Source organism: Pieris napi, chromosome 13, assembly GCF_905475465.1.
Source record: "Pieris napi chromosome 13, ilPieNapi1.2, whole genome shotgun sequence".
NCBI lineage: Eukaryota > Metazoa > Arthropoda > Insecta > Lepidoptera > Pieridae > Pieris > Pieris napi.
Genome location: NC_062246.1, coordinates 10045903 through 10069041, shown reverse-complemented (window position 1 = coordinate 10069041; position 23139 = coordinate 10045903). Strand labels below are relative to the sequence as shown.

The 23139-nt window shown below is 33.0% G+C and overlaps 1 protein-coding gene across 4 annotated transcripts in view; it reads right to left on the bottom strand.

Annotated features, from left to right (window-relative positions):
* Window positions 1-20827, bottom strand: part of LOC125055634 (eukaryotic translation initiation factor 4 gamma 3-like) — a 32597-nt gene extending 11770 nt beyond the window's left edge. Inside the window, exons 1-21 of one of the 4 annotated variants that reach the window (XM_047658103.1) lie at window positions 20673-20827; window positions 19762-20085; window positions 17674-17928; window positions 16960-17090; window positions 16109-16268; window positions 15436-15596; window positions 14815-15018; window positions 13527-13667; window positions 12559-12643; window positions 12148-12386; window positions 11348-11461; window positions 10228-10401; window positions 8967-9111; window positions 8018-8095; window positions 6411-6660; window positions 5302-5488; window positions 4847-5023; window positions 4188-4352; window positions 3460-3679; window positions 2649-2750; window positions 1046-1885 (exon numbers count right to left, since the gene is read on the bottom strand). In XM_047658103.1, coding sequence (XP_047514059.1) covers window positions 1806-1885; window positions 2649-2750; window positions 3460-3679; window positions 4188-4352; window positions 4847-5023; window positions 5302-5488; window positions 6411-6660; window positions 8018-8095; window positions 8967-9111; window positions 10228-10401; window positions 11348-11461; window positions 12148-12386; window positions 12559-12643; window positions 13527-13667; window positions 14815-15018; window positions 15436-15596; window positions 16109-16268; window positions 16960-17090; window positions 17674-17928; window positions 19762-19792 — 3099 coding nt within the window. In that variant the 5' untranslated portion in view covers window positions 19793-20085; window positions 20673-20827 and the 3' untranslated portion in view covers window positions 1046-1805. Of the gene's footprint in view, window positions 1-1045; window positions 1886-2648; window positions 2751-3459; window positions 3680-4187; window positions 4353-4846; window positions 5024-5301; window positions 5489-6410; window positions 6661-8017; window positions 8096-8966; window positions 9112-10227; window positions 10402-11347; window positions 11462-12147; window positions 12387-12558; window positions 12644-13526; window positions 13668-14814; window positions 15019-15435; window positions 15597-16108; window positions 16269-16959; window positions 17091-17673; window positions 17929-19761; window positions 20086-20672 lie in introns of those variants that run through there. The other 3 variants (XM_047658106.1, XM_047658104.1, XM_047658107.1) reach the window with 3 other exon arrangements.
* Window positions 20828-23139: the final 2312 nt, after the last annotated feature.

The following is a 23139-nucleotide window of genomic DNA, read 5'->3' as shown; positions in this document are numbered from 1 at the left end:
TCCCTACTCATCATTTAATTTTAATTTGTAGGCATCCCTATGCCTACAAATTAAAATTTAATGACGTGGAATAAGTGATACATGTATCTTATGTTCCATAATAAACATATTTTATTTATTTTTTCTATGGTCTGTACACCGACTATTGACACTATGCACAAAAGATAGGAATCCTTATTGCCAAAACTGGTGTCATTTACAGCAATAGTTACAGTAGGCTTAGCAAGATATGTGAAATCTTATTCTATTAAAATGTGATTAATTTATTAATAAAAGCTTGCCAACGCACACAAATAAATATACAATATTTAGGGTCTGTTTCACAATGTACGGATAAGTTCTACATAAGTTCCAAATTAGCTATTTATTACTTATTGGTAGGATAAACACTATTGTTGCGTTTCACGACTGTCAGATAGCGCTATTCGTCACATAAAGTCCATCATAAGTTATGAGTCCAATTAATGTCAAATAGCACAATTTAACTTCCGAATAATTTATGTGTTGCATAGCTATTTGGTACTTTATCCATACATTGTGAAACAGACCCTTAATGTGACAAGCAAATTAAGTGAGGGCCAGCGGTGAATCCCAAAAAAAACCAAAATGTATTTAAATTACTTTAATTAATTACTAGTACATTAGAGACTTAATTAAATATGACTATTTAATCGGCCCGATCAATAATCTGTATTATGGACTTATTACTAATTGAGAATTTGACCGGTCCGATGGCCACGATCAAAGCTGCGTCAGAGGGGTCTTGGTTATGCGGGGAGTGCACGGATATGTAACAAGCACTTATAGGCAAACATAACAAACACGAAGAGATAAATAAATAAATAAACCAAAAAAAATATACTTGAACTAAACAAAGACAAGAACTGAAATGATCTGAATATTATTAGTGATATTAGTAAACTAAAATTTTCGTAGTAACGTACGAATTCTGGATAAAACCATCAAAAAGATATGTGTAAATGAGATCTTGTCTGCCTCTCTAATTTTTGCACTTATGTATTAAAAGGGAAAATAAAAAGTCCGATTTGATAAAAAGTTTATTTTTACATCATAACAATATTAAAAGGCGCTATAGATACTGAAATGATACCTAAAAGAAAAACGATATATATCTCTAAACATTCACGTGAAAAATATACTATATACATTAAGTTTACGATGCGTCCTATACGGTGGACGATTCACGCGATTGTGTACCTTGAATGAAAAACTAGACAAATCTAAATCCATTATTTTACAACCAATTATATGGTACAGTAGTACGATTCCATATCAAATTTCATTGTTGAATTCATAATAACGCCAAAATATGCAAATAATTTAGAGATAATTCTTTGCCACAAGTTTTGACACGAAATAGTAACGCGTATTTTTATAAAACATTTTTGACGTCAACTTCCAAACCATTAGCACCCCCAGTCCCAACTTCTATAAGAAACAATGGGTCATACTATACAACATCTGTACCATACATTTAAAGGATCAGTTTTAACAAATATAAAATATAAAAAATAAAATAGAATATCAAGCTTTAATGTAGTCTATCAAGATTATGCTTAAAAAACTAGTAAAAAAAACTGAATTATTATTGTTTTATAATGCAAACTTTAAATATTAGTTAAAAATCCAAAGGTCGCACGAGTTATTAAAAAACATCACTGCGCATATTATGTCTAAACCCCTATGTATGTAAATTTATTTATGCTTTGTATGGCCTTATAAATTGATGTTCCAATGATTTTATATATTATATAGAGCCGTTGATTTGTTGATTAATGATCCGGTCAGGCTTCGGAGCCAGAATCTTCGTTGTCCGCCTCTCGTATACTTGTGAAGAAGGATGTTAACGCTTTAAGCATTACCGCTGAAAAAGGCAAATACATTAATATTCAAATGATATTGACTGACTTACTTACTTCAAAAAGGAGGTTATCATTAATTATGTGATATGAATTGGATATTTATTTTTGGTAAATGTCCCTACAATTAGACATGATCTTTTTGAAGTTATACTTCTTTAGGCGCGTTATGAAAAATTGATGAGAGTGAAATTTTACGTTGCGCGCGCACCGTGACACAAAATTAATAGAATGAACATTCGAATAATAATAGAATTTATGTTACACTTAACGTAAGAGAGTAATAATAAATATTTATTTATTTAATTTTTCAAATGTAAACTGAACTTTATTGACTATAATGACTCCTTTTCCAGTCTTTGATTATTTAATTGTTATTAATTATTTGCATGCAATCAAAAACTATTTTCAATAATGCCAAAGAAGTATATACGCGCGTACATAAGTACACGCACCCTTTTTTTATTTGTATGTTCCAAGAGTAATCAAAATCAGTTTCGTAGTTTGAGATATGGATATCCACTCATTTGTCAGGAAGTCCAACATAATATGTAACGGTAAATAATTCTGATAGGTATTTGAAGGCGGTTTAAAACTAAAAATTACATTTATAAAATATATTTTTTTATTATAATTTAATATTTTACTTAATAATTTGGCCCGGAGCCCATTATAATATTATGACCTAAGAGTTATACGCCCTATGCGAAAGCTCTGAACAGTCTTCAGGAAATTAAATTTCTAAGAAATTATTTAAAAAAAACTTACCTTTTCCCTCGGGTACCATTTCTGAAGTCTCCCACGCAATGAATCCATCCACCGATATCACGTAATGCTCATGCAAGCATTGGAATATGTCCAATGTTAAGCCTGGAAAAATTCAAAATATTTAAGAATTACCACTTTCTTTATTATTATTAATAACCACTTACATATAAATTGAATAACTAAACATATGCTGAACTGAACACATAAGTGACCAACAAATATATAAAAGAACCTAGACCATATTAAACTTAAGATGTTACTCTAAACTGGCGAGAGCCGTTAGACAAAATTTTTTGCTACATATAATAAAAATATATGTAGTATATTTGTTACAATTATTTATATCCATACTCTATGATGAATATAATATGTCAGAGATTATGTAATAAGAAAACACGATGTCATTTGTTTTTTTAGAATGGCAACACCAAACAATTTCATAGACATCTTTCATGTTGTAAATTGTCAATGTCAACGTACGCACTGACTTATTTAAAAATAAATACAAATGTCGGATTGTGATAGCTCTGGCTTATATTAATCGCTTCAAATCTACGACATATATGCGAGACTTGTGACTCCCTTATGTCAAATCCAATAAATATGTTCTTGTCATAGTAGGCACTGAGTATCTACTGTCTTCCTAAGTCTTGCCTTCAGCTTCCCTTGCAAATATAAATCATTTTGATGATATATATAGTAATTTTAAAACGGAAACTTTGATAAGATTTACTAACTTTTACGGCCACGCAGCGCTGCTAAAGTTATATTATATATAGTATACTTAATTTGTAGATATGGTCAAACTCACCCTGGGGATGCTCCAGCCGATGTACCAAAAGCTGTATACCGAAGAGACAGTCAGCTTCACGTGCTGGCTGAGTATCAGCATACTCGCTGATTAGAGACGAGTATTTGTTCATACGATCAACGTTCAAATGCGTACTACTTTCCGGCGAGTACGCGTACTCGCATATCGCTTGGGTAAGGCAACGGAGGAACCACGATTCCTCGGTTGAGGCGATGTTGTCCTGAAGAAAGTTTAAATATTAAATAACTTTAGTGTTAGTGCTTAGATAAAACTAGTAACGGTGATCACCAAGTGGTGTATTTAAATCGGGCATGGCCGGCTTTTTTCTTTGTATCAATAACACTTGTATCGTAAACATTGTGAGAAAACCGTATGGCTTAGACGTAAAATCGAAGAAAAGAAAAATGTAAGACAGACAGAAGACTGATTATCTAAACATAAATATGATTATTTAGACAGACACAGAAGAGTTACCTTTAAACAAAATTCGTAAAATATATTAAGAATGGTATTTCGATTCGTATTGAGTCACAATCTCAACTAAACACGTCAAACTTCATTAAAATTAAACATTTTATTCCGATGCGAGCTAAAACTCCTAATATTGATTGATATTTGTACATAATATTTTTACTTGAGTTGGTCCTTCGAAACGGAACATATTCAAATTATATGGAAAACAAAAATCTATTAAGCCCTATTATATTTTTTTTACTTTTGGTACCTACCTTGACCCATCCACGGATACAGTCGCAACTTTCATCGGTATTCATCAATTGAAGCAGTTTTTTTTGCACCTCACTTGGGGGCAATTTCGGTTTCTCTTCAACGCTTGATGAATCTTCGGAGCCTTCTAGAAATTCAAAGTGGTTGTCCGATACCCACTTTGATACCTGTAAAATATGTTTATTATGAACACAACTTTATTGTATATTTTTGAAATCAATAAACATATATTTTTTATTCATTAATTTTTTTACGATTTTTGTTGTATGAATTAAAAAGTTTTAGGCTATTGTTGCTTCTTTTTATAAATAAATAAATTAATCCTTTATTTGCCATGATAGTGGTACAAAATAAAAAATCGAACAACAAGAAGAGTCCGCACAATCAGCCATACATAAACAGGCATGCAAATGTCATAATAAGAAGTCAAGTCATTTATGAGTAATTGTTAAACTTATGTTCTAAATATTCGGTCACGCTATAAAAGCACCTTGACTTTAAAAATCTAATCACCATTATATCATTATTATTTATTATAAAGTTTTTATATTTTAACCTATTTTTTGAGAGTTGCAAGTAAAAGAACATTACTATGTTATTCAAAACACAGAACATACTTATTAAAAAGGAAATTATTTTCACTATAGATAGTAGACTATACCTTATCATCATCCATCCATTGTTTCAACTGTAGACCGGATTCCACCCATTTAGTCCTGGTGAATGTTGGTCCCATACTGTCTTTCAACTCAGTAATAATCGCTTTTAGTAACAGATGACCATGACCTGACGATACCAGGGACCCGGCAGCCTTGTGGACTTGTTGGAGAGTCAAGTTCTAAAAAAAATATAAATTTTGTTGTAAATTTATTTTATACCTAAGTAAAAATTCTAATATTTCACTAAAAACTGAAAATAACAATTACAACTAGTTGTCAAATCCAAGATATTTAACAGTGACAAATTTAAATATGGAGTAAGGGTAATAGTCAGAATATAGACCGAAGTCAGAAACTTCCAAAAAAATCCAAAGATTTGAATTTTGAGTCACAGTTCGATCATAGTTACATTTCATAGATGCAAAAATTATTTATTTCAATCCTATCAAAAAAGTACCTTATTTTCAATAAGTGGGGCGATGAATTTTCCAAGATAGGAATACAGCATCGGTATATCGATATATAGATCCGGGCCACACTCAAAGATCTCATCCATTCCTGCCAAGAAGTTCTCACACGATAAAATTCCCAAACTGACTAGTTTCATCACCGACTTCGACAGAATACTAATTGCTTTTGCATTCCTAAAAAAAATATTAAATTAAGTTAAATAACACACGCATTTATTTTCTCTGTTAGGAGTATGCTTTGTTTCTACTGTCTCAAATAAAAGAAAAATAAAAAAAACAAAAGAATAGTAACAATTTAAAATAAACAAATAATTAAACAGTCAATAAATTTAAATGAGCCAATGAGTTCATATGGAACCGTTTATTAGAAATTTGTCATTTTAAATTACATATTTATTTTATTAACTGTTGCGGTCTCTGGCAGAATGACCAGCGCTGTGGAACACGTTTGCTCCTCAGCATAATGCTGAGCCAGGGCCAGTTACAACCACAACACACACACATTAAAATGTACCTTATTCCTTAAAAAAAGTGCGTGCGTACAAAGTACACATGTCAGAAGTAAAACTTCTTTGGCAAACTAATTTTTAAGTCTTGTTCATATTTAAACAAATCTAAAAATTTCCGAGACAGACAGAGGGAAAAAGGATGATATGTTAAGAATTTATTGTCATTAAAATATTAAAAGTGTCGAAAATTAATACAAATTATAAATTTATTTTATTTCTTCGATAATAAAAACACGTGGCATTTTAATTTACGATTCGTCATTTGAGATTTCAATAAATTATTATGCATAAAATATAAAATACAAACATTTCATAAATTCTTTTTACGAAATTTTAATTTTAAAAATAGAATTTTATAAGGTAATTCGCCCTTCCCACTCTGTCTCAATCGCTCTCTCCCTTTTCTTCGACAAAAACGCTGCACATCTACGTGACGTATCCGTAAAAATTTTACCCTCATGCGCCTACAGAAGTTTCACTTCAAAAAATACTTCTTTTTTATTATTATTTTGTGTGTTTCGTTAGTAATAAATGTTATGTCTATTGAATATAAAAGTAAAGTCTATGCTGTATATATTTCTACTTACTTCTCAAGCGCAACATTGAGTATCTCCGTAACCATAGCAGCGTGATATTGCGATCCAATAAGTTTAATCTCTTCAACCAGCTCCTCATCGTTGAGATTCAAGATGGAGAGATCGATAAATTGTTTGACGGATTTCCTAAGGTACTCTGGCAGCGGTTCTTGGGCGGCCGGTGCTTCCGTTTGGGCGGGTGGGGCCGCGGGTGGTGTGGGCGAAGGCTTAGTTCTTTCAATTGATTCGGAGCGCGAAGAGGCTAAAGACAATGAATACCAATAATAGTAAACTCAATGTAAAAATTTATAATAAATTGGTAATGTCTTTTATATGTGGAGCGGTTCACTAAAATACGCCTGTCTTTTTACACGCTTTATATTAGCTTCACCTGTATGTATGTATGTATGTAACCGACTCCTTCGGACTCGATTTTGACCCACTTTTAACGGACACATTTAATTCAAACTTTGCGCACTTGTCAAAGATCGACGACAATGCAATAATCCGAAAAAAAAATGAAAAAAATTTAACAAATTTTTTCAAATTCAAATTCAAAAATCATTTATTCACGTAGGTAACACATTGTACACTTGTGATTCGTCATTAAAGAAATAAATATTAATGCTTCTAATTTTACATTTACTGCCAGTTCTCAAGTCAAGGGCGTAGAACGGAAGAGAAGAACTGGCAATAAACTCTCCGCCACTCTTTTTAATCGCAATTTTTTTTTTTTACACAATAAAATAAAAAATAAATAACAGTTTTAAAAAACTAGAACACACGCTTTTAAAGCACATCAAACTAAAAAGTGAAAAATTATTCCTAATTTAGGCTGAAAATGGTAATGAACAAAAAATACTGGTATTATTGTGAAAAAGCGTGGGTTGTTCGATAGACGAAAAATATGGCACAGAGCGCCCCACGCTTTTTTAGTGTTCTAGTTTTTTTAAACTATTATTTATTTCTTCACAGCGTAAGTATGATTTGACAGAATGAGTGGAATGAGACTGATGTAGTTGATGTGTATGTGAATTTAATGTACTTTACTATTATGACAATTATTTAAAAAAAAACAATGGCGCTACAACTGGGTCTCAGATTTCTGTATCTGTTTCATGATCATGTGTTAATCTAATAGGCAAGTAGGTGATCAGCCTTCTGTGTCTGACAGACGCCGTCGACTTTTTGGGTCTAAGGCAAGCCGGTTTCCTCACGATGTTTTCCTTCACCGTTCGAGCGAATGTTAAATGCGCCCATAGAAAGAAAATCCATTGGTGCAGAGCCGGGGATCGAACCTACGGCCTCAGGGATGAGGGTCGCACGTCGAAGCCACACAACACTGCTCTATGACAATTATAAGTGTAAGATTTGAAGGCTATACTTGGCGCTAAGTATGACTTCTGTATATGTCAACATTGAGTACCTATAAATCTTAAAGAAGTACAGTAGTTAAAGCATATTTTTATGTGTTTAAAGTTCTAATTTGTATGTTATAAAAGATATTTTCAGAAAATTGGATATGACTTTGCCGCCCGTTGCCTTATAACTTTTGTAACATGCTTTTTTGTATTTTTGTGAATAAGGTAATAAAGCATAAATAAATAAATATGACTTACCGAAGTCATTGCGTGTAAATGTCGACCTCTCTATCGACTTAGACTGTTGGTAAGCAGCGGGAGGTGCGTGCTTGGCGGCTATAAATAAAGGTAAAAAATATAATTTCACTATTATATATTATAGAATATATATCTATTCCTTTAACTTCCAAAACAAAATAATGTCTTCAGAAAGACAGTTTTATTTAAATATACCGTACTGAATCAATAATAATATTACAATACATAGTTCAAAACCAAAGACAATAATAAGTTTTAGTAAATCTTTCGTCTTACATATGTTTTGCATTTATTTAAAGATGATTATCGGAATTTTTGGAATTTAGTTATACTGTATGGACACAAAAGACATTTTTTTAGTCATGTCTAAAAAAAAAATAAGACATAATATTAATATTCAAGGCAAAAGGTATATATGTATAGGTATATATTATCATAACACCTAGCGTAAACTGGCGTAGCGGTTATGCCAACTAATAATTCTTGCTACGCGTCATTTCGTTTATTCTTAAAAATTATATACTTTATATTTTGCCATATTCATTATCAAGACTACTGTCAAACTATAATGACGTAAACGAGTTGTCAATTTAGCACTGCAGGGACGTGAAATCCCACGAGTCTATTTGGGAGCGTTCAAGTATTACGTAACGTATTTTGGGAGGGGGGGGGTCCTTTTGTAAAACGTTACGATGCGGGGCCTTCTCCTTACACCACATAATAGTAACTAAAGAGTCACTAGGTGGTCACGAATCGTTTTACTATACTTGGGTACAGTACTGTACTTTGGTACTGAAAAACGTTACGGCGAGTAACATGGATGGGGGGGGGGGGGGGCAATAATCTCCAAAAATTGCGTTACGTAATACTTGAACGCTCCCTTTCCACTCGGGCTACAAAAGTAACAAATGATTTTGACTAAACAAATGATCTATATCAAGAAACCTACCTGTAAGTGTCGTCGGGTCGATCTGAACGTTGTCCAGAATGCTGAACTTGTTCGTGGCTGAAGCGGCTATTTGAGATTTAGTTCCAGATCCCTGGTTCCATATGCTGTGAGCTGGAGCCAGCTTTATGCTGCCCAAGTTCGGGTTCTGTTAAACATTGAAACGTTATTGGTGAATAAAAATACTAAATTGACACCCTTTGAGAAGTGGTAGTAAATGTATATTTTTTAAATCTTTCATTTTTATTAACTTACCAAATTGTCTTTGTGATACCAATTGGGATTGAAACCACTGTTAAAAAGTTTTATAAAGATATGATTTTGTGTTTATGTAAATTGTTTTTTTTAATTATAATTTTACGATAATAATAAATAATAGAAAATATTTGTTACCAAAAAGAGTCATTTCATAAACAAATATACAACACAATAATATACGCAGCTTAACAGATTTTGTCATGAACAAAAAACATTTCAATCTTGCCTTCAAAAAAAACCAGTTCATTTATCTCCAACACCAAAAACACAAAGATTTAAAATCTTCCCTTTTATGTGTTCTATAAATTGTTGTATTAAGGCCATCCCGGATTATATATTTCCCGAAGTAGCCCAAAACCTCTGACGTTTCTCATTTTATAAACATTTCTTTATACTTTTAGTCAATTTTTTTTTTGTTGTTTAATTTTTTCCCTTGATAGATTGCTTATGTTCTTATGTAATTGGTGTGTATGTGTATTAAATTTGTGATGTCATATTTTCTTGGGCCGATGGCTGGCCATGCGTCATGCTCGTGAACGGGTGCTGGTCGTAAATGAATTCGTGTATGCGGTGATATTACTTATATCGACTATGTGTTTGCGTGTTGTTCCCACGAGAATGTAAGTGCGTGCTCCTATTTCACTATGCCTCCAGGACAGAGCCTAGAGCCTGCCTAGAGGACAAGTCTTTGTTTTTTTCTTACTTTATGTTATTATTAATTACTTGATACATCATGTGGAACATAGTGTAATTGCTGCAGCTCCTTACAAACGTTGTGTAAAAAAAATGGCGAATCAAAAGAGTGGCGGAGAGTTTATTGCCAGTTCTTCTCTCCCGTTCTACGCCCTTGATTTGAGAACTGGCAGTAAATGTAAAATTAGAAGCATTAATATGTATTTCTTTACTGACGAGTCATAAGTGTACATTATGCTACCTATATCATTAAATGACGTGAGTTTTACGTTCCAAAATACGTACAAATAAATAAATTGTAAGTAAAGTTTACCTTTTGCGGCATGGCCTTGAGTTTGCTGGTATCCACGACGTAGTTACTTCGCGTTGTTGTTGTCTTCCAATTGTTATCCATGAAGTTATTTCCTTGTCTCCGCCCTTCGACGCCACGTTTCTTACGATTGCCATCGTCACGTCGGAAACCACCCCCAACCGGCGAATTCATCAACTGTAGACCGGTAATTAATAAACATGAGAGAACTTAAATAGTTAGGAGGGCAACGGGCGGATTTATCAACTTTAAATGATAACTACCTTTGTAAGAAAGTGAGCGTTCAAGTATTACGTAACGAATTTTGGAGGGGGGGGGGGTCCTTTTGTAAAGCGTTACGATGCGGGGCGGGGATTGAATTACGCGTTATTGTTAATATTATTTTCTATTTACACCACATAATAGTAACTAAAGAGTCACTAGGTCAGTGACTCTTTAGTTACTATTATGTACTGTACTTGGGTACTGAAAAACGTTACGGCGAGTTCATGGGGGGGGGGTCAATAATCTCCAAAAATTGCGTTACGTAATACTTGAACACTCCCAAAGGAACAATATGAAATAAGTGTGTAAGGGGGCGTTCAAGTATTACGTAAGCAGATTTACCGCAATTTATCCCAACCCGTTATATTAGTTTTCTAGCATAGACAATGTGTGGGTAATATGTGTAAAAAAGTAAATAATTACTGATAACGTAATCACCAAATAATAAAATCAAATACAAACCCCCCCCCCCCCCCCCCATAAGTGCTTGCGTAATACCTAACAACATGTGTAGTTCGTTTGTTACGAATAATTTAATAATAAAAATTACTTTCTTAAAACTTCGTTACTTAAAAGTACAGATAAAAATCGTTAACATAAATTATATGGCTAACAAGCGATTTCAGCCAGGGAACACTAGTAAAGAAAAATAAATACTAAGGTTAAACTAAATTAACAAAAACAAAATTATAAGTAACAATGAAAAAAATATCTAATAACTAAACATTTTAAGCATTATTAAGGTAACGTTAAAAGGAGGTTCGGGGCACTAGTATATTTTTTTTATTTGTCAGGGAAAACACAAAAATGTGCCTGATATATTATAAACATATAATATAATACATATATTATAATATACCTCAATATGCCGTTGTTTCTGTTCAGCTTCCTTTTGGATCTGGTCCATCATCTTCGGTTGCATGTCTAAGACACTCTTGGCTACCCACCTGCGTCTTCTCAATTCAATTACATCCTGTATAAATGTTTTTTATTTTTATTATTTTATTCAATACATGGCATCTATTATACATTTCCCAGCGAAATAATTGCGTTAAAAAAATTCCTGGTGTAATTTATTTGTATAATGAATCATTTTACTTCAGATCCATTAACAAAATTAATTTAGAAATGTGGGTACAAACAAAAAACTATGATTTCAAAATGGAGGGTACGATGCGATTTGAAAATATGGCTTACTCGTATAGTAAGTAGAATATAATATAAAATGTACAATTAATAAAAAACTAGGTACTGTCTAATAATCTCCATATTATGTTATTGTGTTTTTCTTTCAATGGAACTTGTATGGTCACGTGAACATTTTACTATTCTAATATATAAAATTCTCATTTCACAATGTTCGTTCAGATACTCCTCCGAAACGGATCGACCGATTCTTATGAATTTTTTATGCATATTCAGTAGGTCTGAGAATCAGCTACTATCTATCTTTCAAACCCCTAAATATAAAGGGTGGTACACCCCAAAATTTTTATTTTTTAGATAAAATTTTTTGTTACGATACAGCATTTCACTTCTCTATGATCAACCCCTATATTTTATTTGTTAATTAAAATCTTATGACCTAAACTCTGAGGTTTATATAATTACGATAACAATAATTATAATTTATTTAAAGTAATGAATATTAATTTATACCTGTAGCATAAACCGCACACGGCTGCTAATCTTCTTACTCTTACGATCATTGACAATATCTTGGATTTTATTAATGATCACATCCAGCTGATCCTTGGCCTCATTTTCCACCTGTTCCCCAATCGTGGTCAGCAGCTTGCAAAGGCATTCCAGCTTCTCTTCTTCTGGCTTATCGATGAGGTAATTCATACAATATACCATGATTTTGGCTATCAAGATGTTTAACTTGTATAGCTCGCCTGAAAATTATTAGTAGTTGATAAGCGCATGGTTGTTATATTAAAAAAAAAAATCAGACACAGAAATATGTATGTACTTTGATGATTTCAATTCTTTCCTGAAATGTTCCTGATATGAGCAATTAGGTGATTCTTTGATTCATAAAAATAACAGAGGAAGGTGGTAACTTACCGATAAATCGAACGTTTCCAACTGAACGCATGCGCACGCGACGTTGAGCTTCCCCCAGTTGTGCATGCAATTCCTTTTTCTTGGCCTGTTAACAAAAAAATACGTCGATTTAGACACATTGTTTACTTTGCAAAAGTCCGAAGATCCGACTTTTTGCATATTACTTAACTAGGGACCCGCCCCGGCTTCGCACGGATGCAATGCTGATACTAAATACACTACAGAACTGTGAACGTTATATATAAAAACATAGCGGCCCGCTCCGGCTTCGCACGGGTATAAAATATATAGCCTATGTCACTCATTGAAAAAAAATGATTAAAATCGATCCAGTAGTTTTGATTTACTCATTAATGCCGCACGCGCTTGATTTGGATAAATTTCGTAGGGTTCAGCCTGCGTTTGCAATGTAAGCGGAAAAAATGTAATTATTTAGGACATCACATTAGAAACCTCAAAAATAACAGTATTTCTCCACTATTTAATGGATGTTTTTTATACATATTTATACCTTCCTCTTCAAATCACTCTATCTATTAAAAAAACCGCATTAAAATCCGTTGCGTAGTTTTAAAGATTTAAGTGTACATAGGGATATAGGGACAGAGAAAGCGACTTTGTTTTATACTATGTAGTGATGAGTTGAGTCAACATAAGATAGATATAGGAACGACACGTTTTTTATTATGTACGCTTGTAAAATTTACCTGATCTATGTTTCTGAATAGTGTAACTAATCTTAATTACATATATTTTTATAGAAAGTACATTTGTCCCCTTGCAATATATAAAATGAGTAAATCACAATATGTATTTACTTAACTCATTTAATAACTTTTACGTTTAGAATACGTACTTACGTACATACTTTACGTGTACTCGCGTAAACCAAGTATTTCATAAAGAAAAATTGTTGACTGAAAAATACTAGTTTTAGGCACCCCATAGTAAAATTAAGCTCTACTCACAGCATCGTTGCACTCAGCGAGCTCTTTCTCTAACTTTACCACAATCTCATCTGTTTTCTCTTTGATGAACTGGTTTTGACATTTTGTGATGATCATCGCACGGAAATTCACGCATTGGCTAGGGTTATTTGTTGATGGAACCTGGTGAACAAATATGTGTTGATATGTTATTCGATGATTAATAATTCGGTTTAATTAGTTATTTCATATATTTATAGTTGTACTAGCAAACTCGGCGAACGCCGTTTCGCCACCAGATGGCTTCGTTTTATGTAACATTTTGTTTGGTGATCCCGCTGTTCTGTTGAGATTTTTCCTTGCTATAAACCTCACGGAGCCCGAGACCTTTCCAACGAATGCAAAACCGTGGAAAACGGTTCGTGCGTTCTGGAGTTATAGCGTCAGGAAGAAAACCCCGACTTATTTTTATATAGTAGATTAAATTATTATTAGTCCCTTTAATAGAGACTGTAAGTAGTGTTATTGGACACTTTCTTATGTAAAAATCCTTATTAGTAGACTAGGTTGGACTTATACCACTCATTAGTCTTAGTTAGGCTATATCGTAATGCTCCATGATGTCTTAATGGAGACACATGTATTAAAAAAAAATATTTGGTCCGTGACACTTTAAGCATATAATAAAACTTAATGTTACACCCTTTGCTAACATACAAACAGATTGCTGCACTAAAATATTCATTTATATAAATGGTATTTAAATTTTATTTATTTAAATTTATATATATATATATATATATATATATATATATAATATACCAATTTATGAAATTAATAGGTCAGGAATACTGACTGTATGTGTAAAGCTAAAGCATGACAAAAAGACAATTTTACTACGAAATATTATTAGTAAAATAATTGCATAACTTGAAACCTTTTGTTCCTCAAAACTTTCATAGAAATAAATTAAAGCAAAGTACAATTTCAAAATTAAAATAAATATTACTAATTAAATTTTTCACCGTTAGGCAGCGTTCAAGTATTACGTAACGAATTATGGAGGGGGGGGGGGGGTTATTTGTAAAACGTTATGATGCGGGGAGGGGATTGAATTATGCGTTATTGTTAATATTATTATTTATTTTCGACTTTGCAAAACTTTACACCACATAATGGTGACTTTTAGGTATTTAAAGAGTCACTGGGTGGTCACGAAACGTTTTACTATTGGGTACAGAAAAACGTTACGGCGCGTAACATGAGGGAGGGGGGTGTCAATAATCTCCAATAATTGCGTGACGTAATACTTGAACCCTTATACACTTACCCTTAGAGTAGAGAGTTTGTTACACATAGCAGCATATGCTTCGGAGAAGTTTGGCTCTTCAATAGCTTTCTCGAAAACGAGATCGATAACGCCCTCGAGACGTTCCTGAGTGTCAATTTCGAGCGATTTCACCTTATCAACGAGCGTATCGAACTTCTGAGGCGTCAATTTGTTCAGAATACCGCGGAACTTCTTATATAACTCCTGTAATTAATATTTACGGTTTAAATTTATGTCAAAATATGTAAGTTTATGTAGATTCCTCTGCTTCTGAATTCTTTAATCAATGTATGTTAAAAAATCGAGCTCTTAAAAAAAAATACATATTATCAGCAGGTAAAGGCAAAAATATGGCAGCTAGGTGAGGGGTACCGGGTTCGATTCTCGGTTCGAGGGCAAGTTTTAATTTAATTTAAATTTGTTCTCGGCCTTTGGGAGGGTTGTGCGGTACCGGGCGAGTGCCTAAACCGTACATGGAGGACACGGTCGAATTTCTAAAGACAAGCACGAATTATAAAAAATCCTATACTTAACGCTGGCTAATGCACAAATCGTGCCAGAGCCATGAAAAAAAAGGCGAAAATAATACAAAAGTTAATTAAAAGATTACAATTAAGATACCTGTGTCTTCAACTCTGCTTCGTCCAAATTTTCCTTCTTGAGCCTGGCTGGTCTCCAAGCATCTTTCGTTTCGTTCAGTTTCACTTCTTCGCGAAGTGAAATGCAAATATTCCTTCCACCACTGTTTCTCGATGGCGAGTTCAATTTCATACTGCCTCTATCTACAAATTGCATTGCAAATATTAAACAGTCACAAAAATGCGTACCGCATTGGTTACACCACATGTACAGGCAAACATTTAAAATATTAGTGATTCATTCATATTTTTAGATGTGCATAACAATAACAAAAATAATTTGAAACATAAATAAATTTGTGATATTTTTTTGTTTCAAATTATTATAAAAGGGGTTTTATTTTTCATTATAATAATTGCATTAAGATATGATGAACAGCATGATGTCATGGTTGCAGGTTCATACATTTTGTAAAAAGAAAAACTTAATGAACTGGCAGAAAAATTTTATATAGAAGTATTAAACTTTATTACTAAAATTTATAAATGTACATAATATGCTTATATAAATAAATGATATCCTGATTTAGATAATAATTTTAGGTATAATACTGTAAAACATTGCTAATCATTCGCTTCATTGGGTGTGTGAAACTTTATATTTTACTTGTAGTGTTTCTTCATTTGATACATTTCTACTACAGTGGTGTACTTACTTAGAGATTGACCTGAACTCCTATTGTCCTTTCTGCCATCACGTAGAATAGGATTTCTCATGCTACCAGAGTTTGTCTTAAGGAAAGTCGGAAACAATGAGTCATTCATCGAGCGATTAATATGATTGAATGCTATCAATGAATCTTGTGACTGGGCTGTCTGTAAGATTAAAATTATTACTTATATATATGCTATACTGATGCAATCTATAAATTTTTCTTTTAGAATTAACAGTCAGGATATCTTGTACATCTGGTATTGTATAAGCAAAGTAGTTAATATCTTTGCTTTTATTGGTTATATAATAGTTTAATCAAGTTAGTGAGATCATGAAAGTTATGCATTTAAGGCTCTTAATGTCTTATATGAGTCACTATAGCTGTTATGCTATCTAAATCTTTTAAATAAATCTCTAAATAATACACTTAACATATAATGTTACCTAATAACGCAATCTATACTCAACTTGAACTGTCTAAAAAAAACTGTTAATTGAATTATCTCAGCATCTTCAGTTTATGTTATTATTAAATAATACATAGGATTGATGTATTAAATTATTGAATAATACAAAAAGTTGCAAAATTTAACTTTTTTTATTCAAAATTAACAACTTTTTTATTCTTAATTAACTAGACTAGTCTTATTCCTTCAAGTAGATTATATAAAAATGGAACTTAAAAAAATGATTCTCCCCTTTTTACATTGTTGATTTGAGAACCGGTAGTAAATACATATAAATAAAATTTTGAATGTTGATAAAAAAAAATTATAGGTGTAGAATAAAATACCAACATGAATAAATATATTTTGACATTAAAACAATTTAATAATACTTAGTTAAACTTACCCGCAGGATATTACATGTTTCAAGAAGTGGCGATTTCGGCATAGTCTTGCACAACGGATCATCTTGTATTTCCTTGAGCAGGTTAACATCATAGACTTTCTTGCCAGATGGATTTAAAGGGGACCATTGTTCTGTAAGAAGTTAGATGTTATCTCAGCAAAAATGTTCTATCACCTATTGAAAATATTTAGTTTATGCTATAAATTAGATAGCATTAATAAAACGTTTAAACATTTACTAATTTCTGATTACCAGGTGGAATCAAGAACCTTAATAAATTAAGATCAGCAGCTTAATACTGTTAAAATAAAATATATTATTCTTTAAAAAAATAGTACTACAGATATGACATCAGTATGATCAACTTACTTTAGAATTATTCTTATGCAGTAGTCATATAAAGGACAAGGTTAATATATAAGTTGACCCTGACTTTCATTCTGACTTTACATATTTTGATAACTTTTATATCACTTTCAAACCAAACATAGTTACTATCAATGCCTACCTAGTATGGACCTAATTTTACACACAAATATTGCAAAGCTAACCTAAGACCATTCATGACGCAGTATCTTAAGACTTGGTATGCCGGTGAGCCTCAATAAATGGTTGTTATATATAAGGTAGAAACAATTTTTAATTCTAATATGTGCCATCACATCTATCTAATACTATAAATTATTTTAGTGCTTATTTTGAATTATAACATACCTGCATTGTAACTATGCTTTAGAGTGATGGCCGGTGCATCAGGCTCCAGCTCTGATACCTCTGATTTAAGTTCATCTGGTTCACCTACATAATTATCAGTCTCATCGTTACCATTTAGTGTTTCTTTGACACTAACATCAGGGCTTGTGTTATTCTGCTCCATACTTTCGTTTTCATTATTGGTTTCTAAGATTATTTTTTCATTTTGGTTCACATCTTCCTTAACAGTCTCAGTTTCATTAGCAGAATCAGGATCTATAGCAGAATTGATAAAGTTACATAAAATGTACACTCGCGAGCAAACAAATCGACTCAAGCGCTACCTCTGCATTCAAAGATTGTTTTACGTGCAAGTATACAACATTTTAATAAAAATGATATGTCATTTGAAAGCTTGAAACCTAATCTTTCAAAAAAACATCAACACGATTATATAAAACGAGTACCAACATGTTAATTTGCGCAATGAGGGCGTATGGGACAAATTACTCACTACGCTACCAGCCAGTTGCGCTACCCTCTACCCCTATAAAACCCCTCGTAACCCTTCAACCTTTATCAGTCGCTTATCAACCGTTGACCGATACACATCTTCGCAACCTGCATTCATTGTTTTCAAGAAACCATGGATGCCACACCTCAAAAAGCCGCTCAAGTTTTTGCCTTTTTGCAACAAGGACTCAGTCAGCGAGTAGTCGCTTCCCAGCTTCACTTGAGCCAATCTGCTGTATCCCGAGTATACAGACGATAGACAAGAGACTGGAGCATCCATTCGGAGACCAACAACCAGCCGCCTCCGTTGTGCTTCTGAACGAGACGACCGTATCAGTGTCTCAACCTCCCTGCGAAATCGGCACCTTACTGGTGTCGACGTGCAGGGCGAGCTGAGACGTGTTCGAGGTATAGCTGTCAGCGAGTGAATAGCAAGAAGACGTCTGAAGGAAGCCAACCTGACTCCAAAAAGGCCTGCAACGGGCCCCAAATTGACTGCAGGCCACCGGCAAGCTCGGCTACAGTTTGCTCGAGAGCATCTTAATTGGAGCATTGGACAATGGCGCTCGATCCTGTTGACTGACGAGTGCAGAATGTGTATGAATGGCAGTGAAAGGAGAGGCCGGGTCTACAGGCGTCCGGGAGAGTGATTTTCCTAATGCTGATTCGCAGAAATCGTTGCCTATGGTGGCGATTCTTGCATGATGTGGGCTGGTATCTCGTTAGAGAGTAAAACACAGCTCGTTTTCGTGCCTGGAGTAGGCCGAAGAGCAGGACTGACAGCTGATGGGTACATCACAAATATTCTCCTGGAACATGTTGTGCCCTACGCAGGATTTGTTGACGAAAACTTCATCCTAATGCATGACAATGCTCGATGCCACACAGCGCGCGTTACTCAGCAGTTTCTTCGAGAAGTCGATTTGCGCACAATGGACTGGCCTGCGCTCAGTCCAGACATAAATCCCGTCGAGCATTTATGGGATGAGCTCAAACAAAGGGTACGAGCAAGAAATCCAGCCCATTCGAGCCTTGAAGAATTGAAAGCAGCTTTCTTAGAGGAGGGGGAAGGTATTCCTCAAGACACCGTCAAAAAATGAATAAGGCCGATGAAGAACCGAATACGGGCTGTAATTAGGGCTAGGGGGGCAGTACCAGTTAGTGAACCAATAAATGTTATACTCTTTAAGAAAAAAAAACGTGTTTTATTTGTCAATTCTGAACACAACTCCTTTACCCAGAATCCCATTTTCCCCCCATTTAAGTTCAGACAACAATAATAAAAAAAGGATACATGGATATTAATAATGATGACATCTCATAAAAGCTGAAGTTTTAAGCTTTCAAATGACATATAATTTGTATTAAAATGTTGTATACTTTCACTTAAAACAATCTTTGAATGCAGAGGTAGCGCTTGAGTCGATTTGTTTGCTCGCGAGTGTATTACTGCATTTTTTTGACATTCTCACCCTGTTCACTTTTGTTGAATAGTTATAGAATAAAAATTGATTGAAATTATTGAATATCAAAGGTGAAAGTGAAGTAGAATGGAAGCATAAGCTAGACAACAAAAGTAAAAATATGAAGCTGTACCTGAAGTATTATTGAGATTAATATCCTTCATTATGCCGTCAGGATTGATGCTTCACTGGTTATGCTGTATGGGAGCTGACCTAGCACTGCACATATGATATTATCTTCTTCAGTGGTTTAATTATTTGTGACCTTGTGGTATTTTTTCTAACTTTACAATAATAGATCACAACTAAATGGCGGTAAATACTTGCGGGGGAAGTATCTAAATATTAATAACTAAGAGTATAAATTTACATCAGCTTCAGTCTTGTTTCTAGTTCCAGTTAGGTACTTTTGTTTAGTTTCTATGTTCTGACTAGTTGTGATTGGGTTTGATAACACCTGAGAAATAATTTGATGTTGTTTAATTTCCTAAGGAGATGTGGTATTTTAACAAAAATTAACACATGTCAAAATATCCCAGTCAGGAATGTTAAGTACATATAACTTATTATTTTTTAATATCGAATGAAATTTAAAAACCAGATTATTAGTATATAAAGCACAAAAATATGTTAGTTTATAGCAGAAAAAACAATGAAAGTTACTTAATAAATCCGTTATATTAAAGGTTGTTGCGAACGTTGGCAATCAATTTTGCTAAATTACTTTCGTAAAAAATACATAATGCAGTTGTCTGTTCTAAAACGAATAGAAAATATTACCTATACGTTATACAACGTGTCGAAAATACAACGTAAGATAGGCTTTAGGTGGTGGACAAGTTAGGGACCAGTCACCACCGAAGGGTACTCTTACTTTTACATTAAAATACCTTTTTAATACCTCCTAGTTTGACACTATGCAACCGTTTTAGGATATTAATAAGTACTAATGGTTACAGAATAATTTAACACTGTTATTTTTTTTAATTAGCAACCTGAACTGAAATTAGCACAGCTGTTAATTACATATTAAAATAAGCATACCTGTAGTGTTAGTACAAAATGTTCACTGTTGTTTCTTCCGATTTTTTAAATTGTTAACTTTTATTCAACTTTAAAAAATATATTGCTGTGAGAGATCAACTTTGACCAGTCCGCAAGACTTGTCAAGGTATAACCTAAAAATGTTCAAGTCTGAAGTCTCGACAAAAAATTAATAACCCATAGACTATAGACTAGGTATAGGTTAAAATTTTATTATATAGTCTGTGGATAGAAAAACAAAAAGTAGACTTTATACAACAGATACAACAGATTTATTTGAGGTAAAATATAAATTGGTTCAGATTTTAAAGTTGAGATATATTAGGGTAAGATTGGAGTCGAGACTTTAAGGGCAAGATCTATAGAGCGCACTTAGACTTTGCTCAGACTTAACTTTCACAGTCAAATAGACTAGGTACCTTATATTTTTAAAACTTAATAAACGTGTTATATTGGTAGCAGAGTGCTGGAAAAAATTAAAACTACTTCTGCAATCCGGCGTACACGTACCTTCGACGTAAACGTAAACGTGATCAAGCGAATGATTGAAAATGAAGATATGACGTGGATAAAGTTATCCCAGCTGAGTTATTAACCATCATGCTGTTATACAATTTGCCTACAAGCTTTAATAACTTCAGAATCGCAATAGAGTCCAGGGATTGAATTAGAAATTTTCTGGTATATAAGAAAAAAGATCAATCTTTGAGTCAAAGCGACTCTTAGAAATTTGCTAGTCTTACCAACGCTCAATCATGCACTAGTAAGAAGCTAATGTAGTTCTTAGACCGTGGATGTTCATCACACGTCATGTGTTCTGACGATGTTCTCTTCAATTACGCCTGAAAATTATATACAGAGTTTATATAACAGAATAGAATAAAGTTGTGCTATACAGAGATGTTACATGACACTGACACTGACATAATGAATTGAAAATCAAAATGAAACTTATGAGACCCTTGTAAATGAAAGTGCGGAAGAGTCGACATCGGATGTACGATCCTGAAAAAAAAAGATTTGTTAAAAAGAAAACTCATAGACAATTTAAATTTGATCCAAATGGATGCTCCAACTGTCACGGAACTTAAGATGAATAATTGAAGTAATTGACTGATCACGCTTAATAAATACTTCAAAATAACAGAACAAATATCATTTAGGTAAAATTTAATTATATTGTGTGTGTGTTTACATGTTACCGTATTTGTTGAAATGTTTGTTCACTTGACATGTGAAACTAATACTAGCAGTATTTCGTAATATACTGTATATTTCCCTCAAAGCAAACATTACAGCTTTCGATTGCTTAATAATGCCTGGTTTAGAAACACGTATCTTGATACTAGTTTTAATTAGATAACTAGGGTCTATACTGATCTTGGCGTAGGGTTGTTACGTAACAAAGTATTATAATATTAATTTGAATATTGAGGTGAACACGACAGAGTATGTCGTCTCTGATGCTTAATTTTATAAGGTTAATGATAAAATCAGGGTAGAGAATACTAGACTGGAGGAAGCCTTTGCCACAAGGCGAACCGCTGCACATTATTTAGAAATATTTAATTAATTTATTTATTTATTCACACTTCGTTAAATTTATACAAAAATAAATAAATACTTAATTATACTTAAAAATTATCCAATCCAATTATTATCTAATTAATTATCCAAAGCTTATAAAAAAATTAGTGAGGTTAATTAAATTATGTATAGTGTAATTTAGAGGCTTACATCAATAAAATAAATATTGAAATGTAGCTGATAAATAACACTATTTTACTATACCACTCGAGACTATCGGCTTTGGGCTTTAAGCATGACTCCCGAACGTAGCGTTGTTTCGGGCTAACTTTGTACATAGCATAAGTATAATATACAAAATTGTACAAAACACTACTCTCTTAAAAGTGTTATTTATTTTTAAAAAAAAGTTACAATGTTGTGGCGATTATTTTTATTCATAAGTATTCTATAGAAGAAAGCAAATTTGTGGAAATAAAAAAAAAAATATGATAATAGATCATTGCTTATTTCAGTAAACATATTTGCCGTGGCATTCAGTTTGTATTAGGTTGCTCTGAATTTTATTATAGGCGCATTTTATTTTAACTTGTCTTTTCTGTAATTTGATCTCTATCGACTGTGTAGTACTAAACATTTTTAGATATAGGTACATCTGATTAAAATCTTTGATAAGTGGTCTGCTATATTTTACTGTTTTTTTACTGTTCACTAATATCTCTTTTTTATTTATTATTATTATTTTTACTCTAGTATACATATTTAAGAATTAAGAAACCTCAAATCTATTCTATATATAATTATAACATTGGAAATGTATAAAATACAATGGCACTACTCTTAAGTAACATGGTGTAAGTACACCGCTGGCGCAACTACTCAAAGTGAGTCTTGGCCTCCGAAACAAAAAATGCCACCTTCGACAATCTTGCGCTACTGA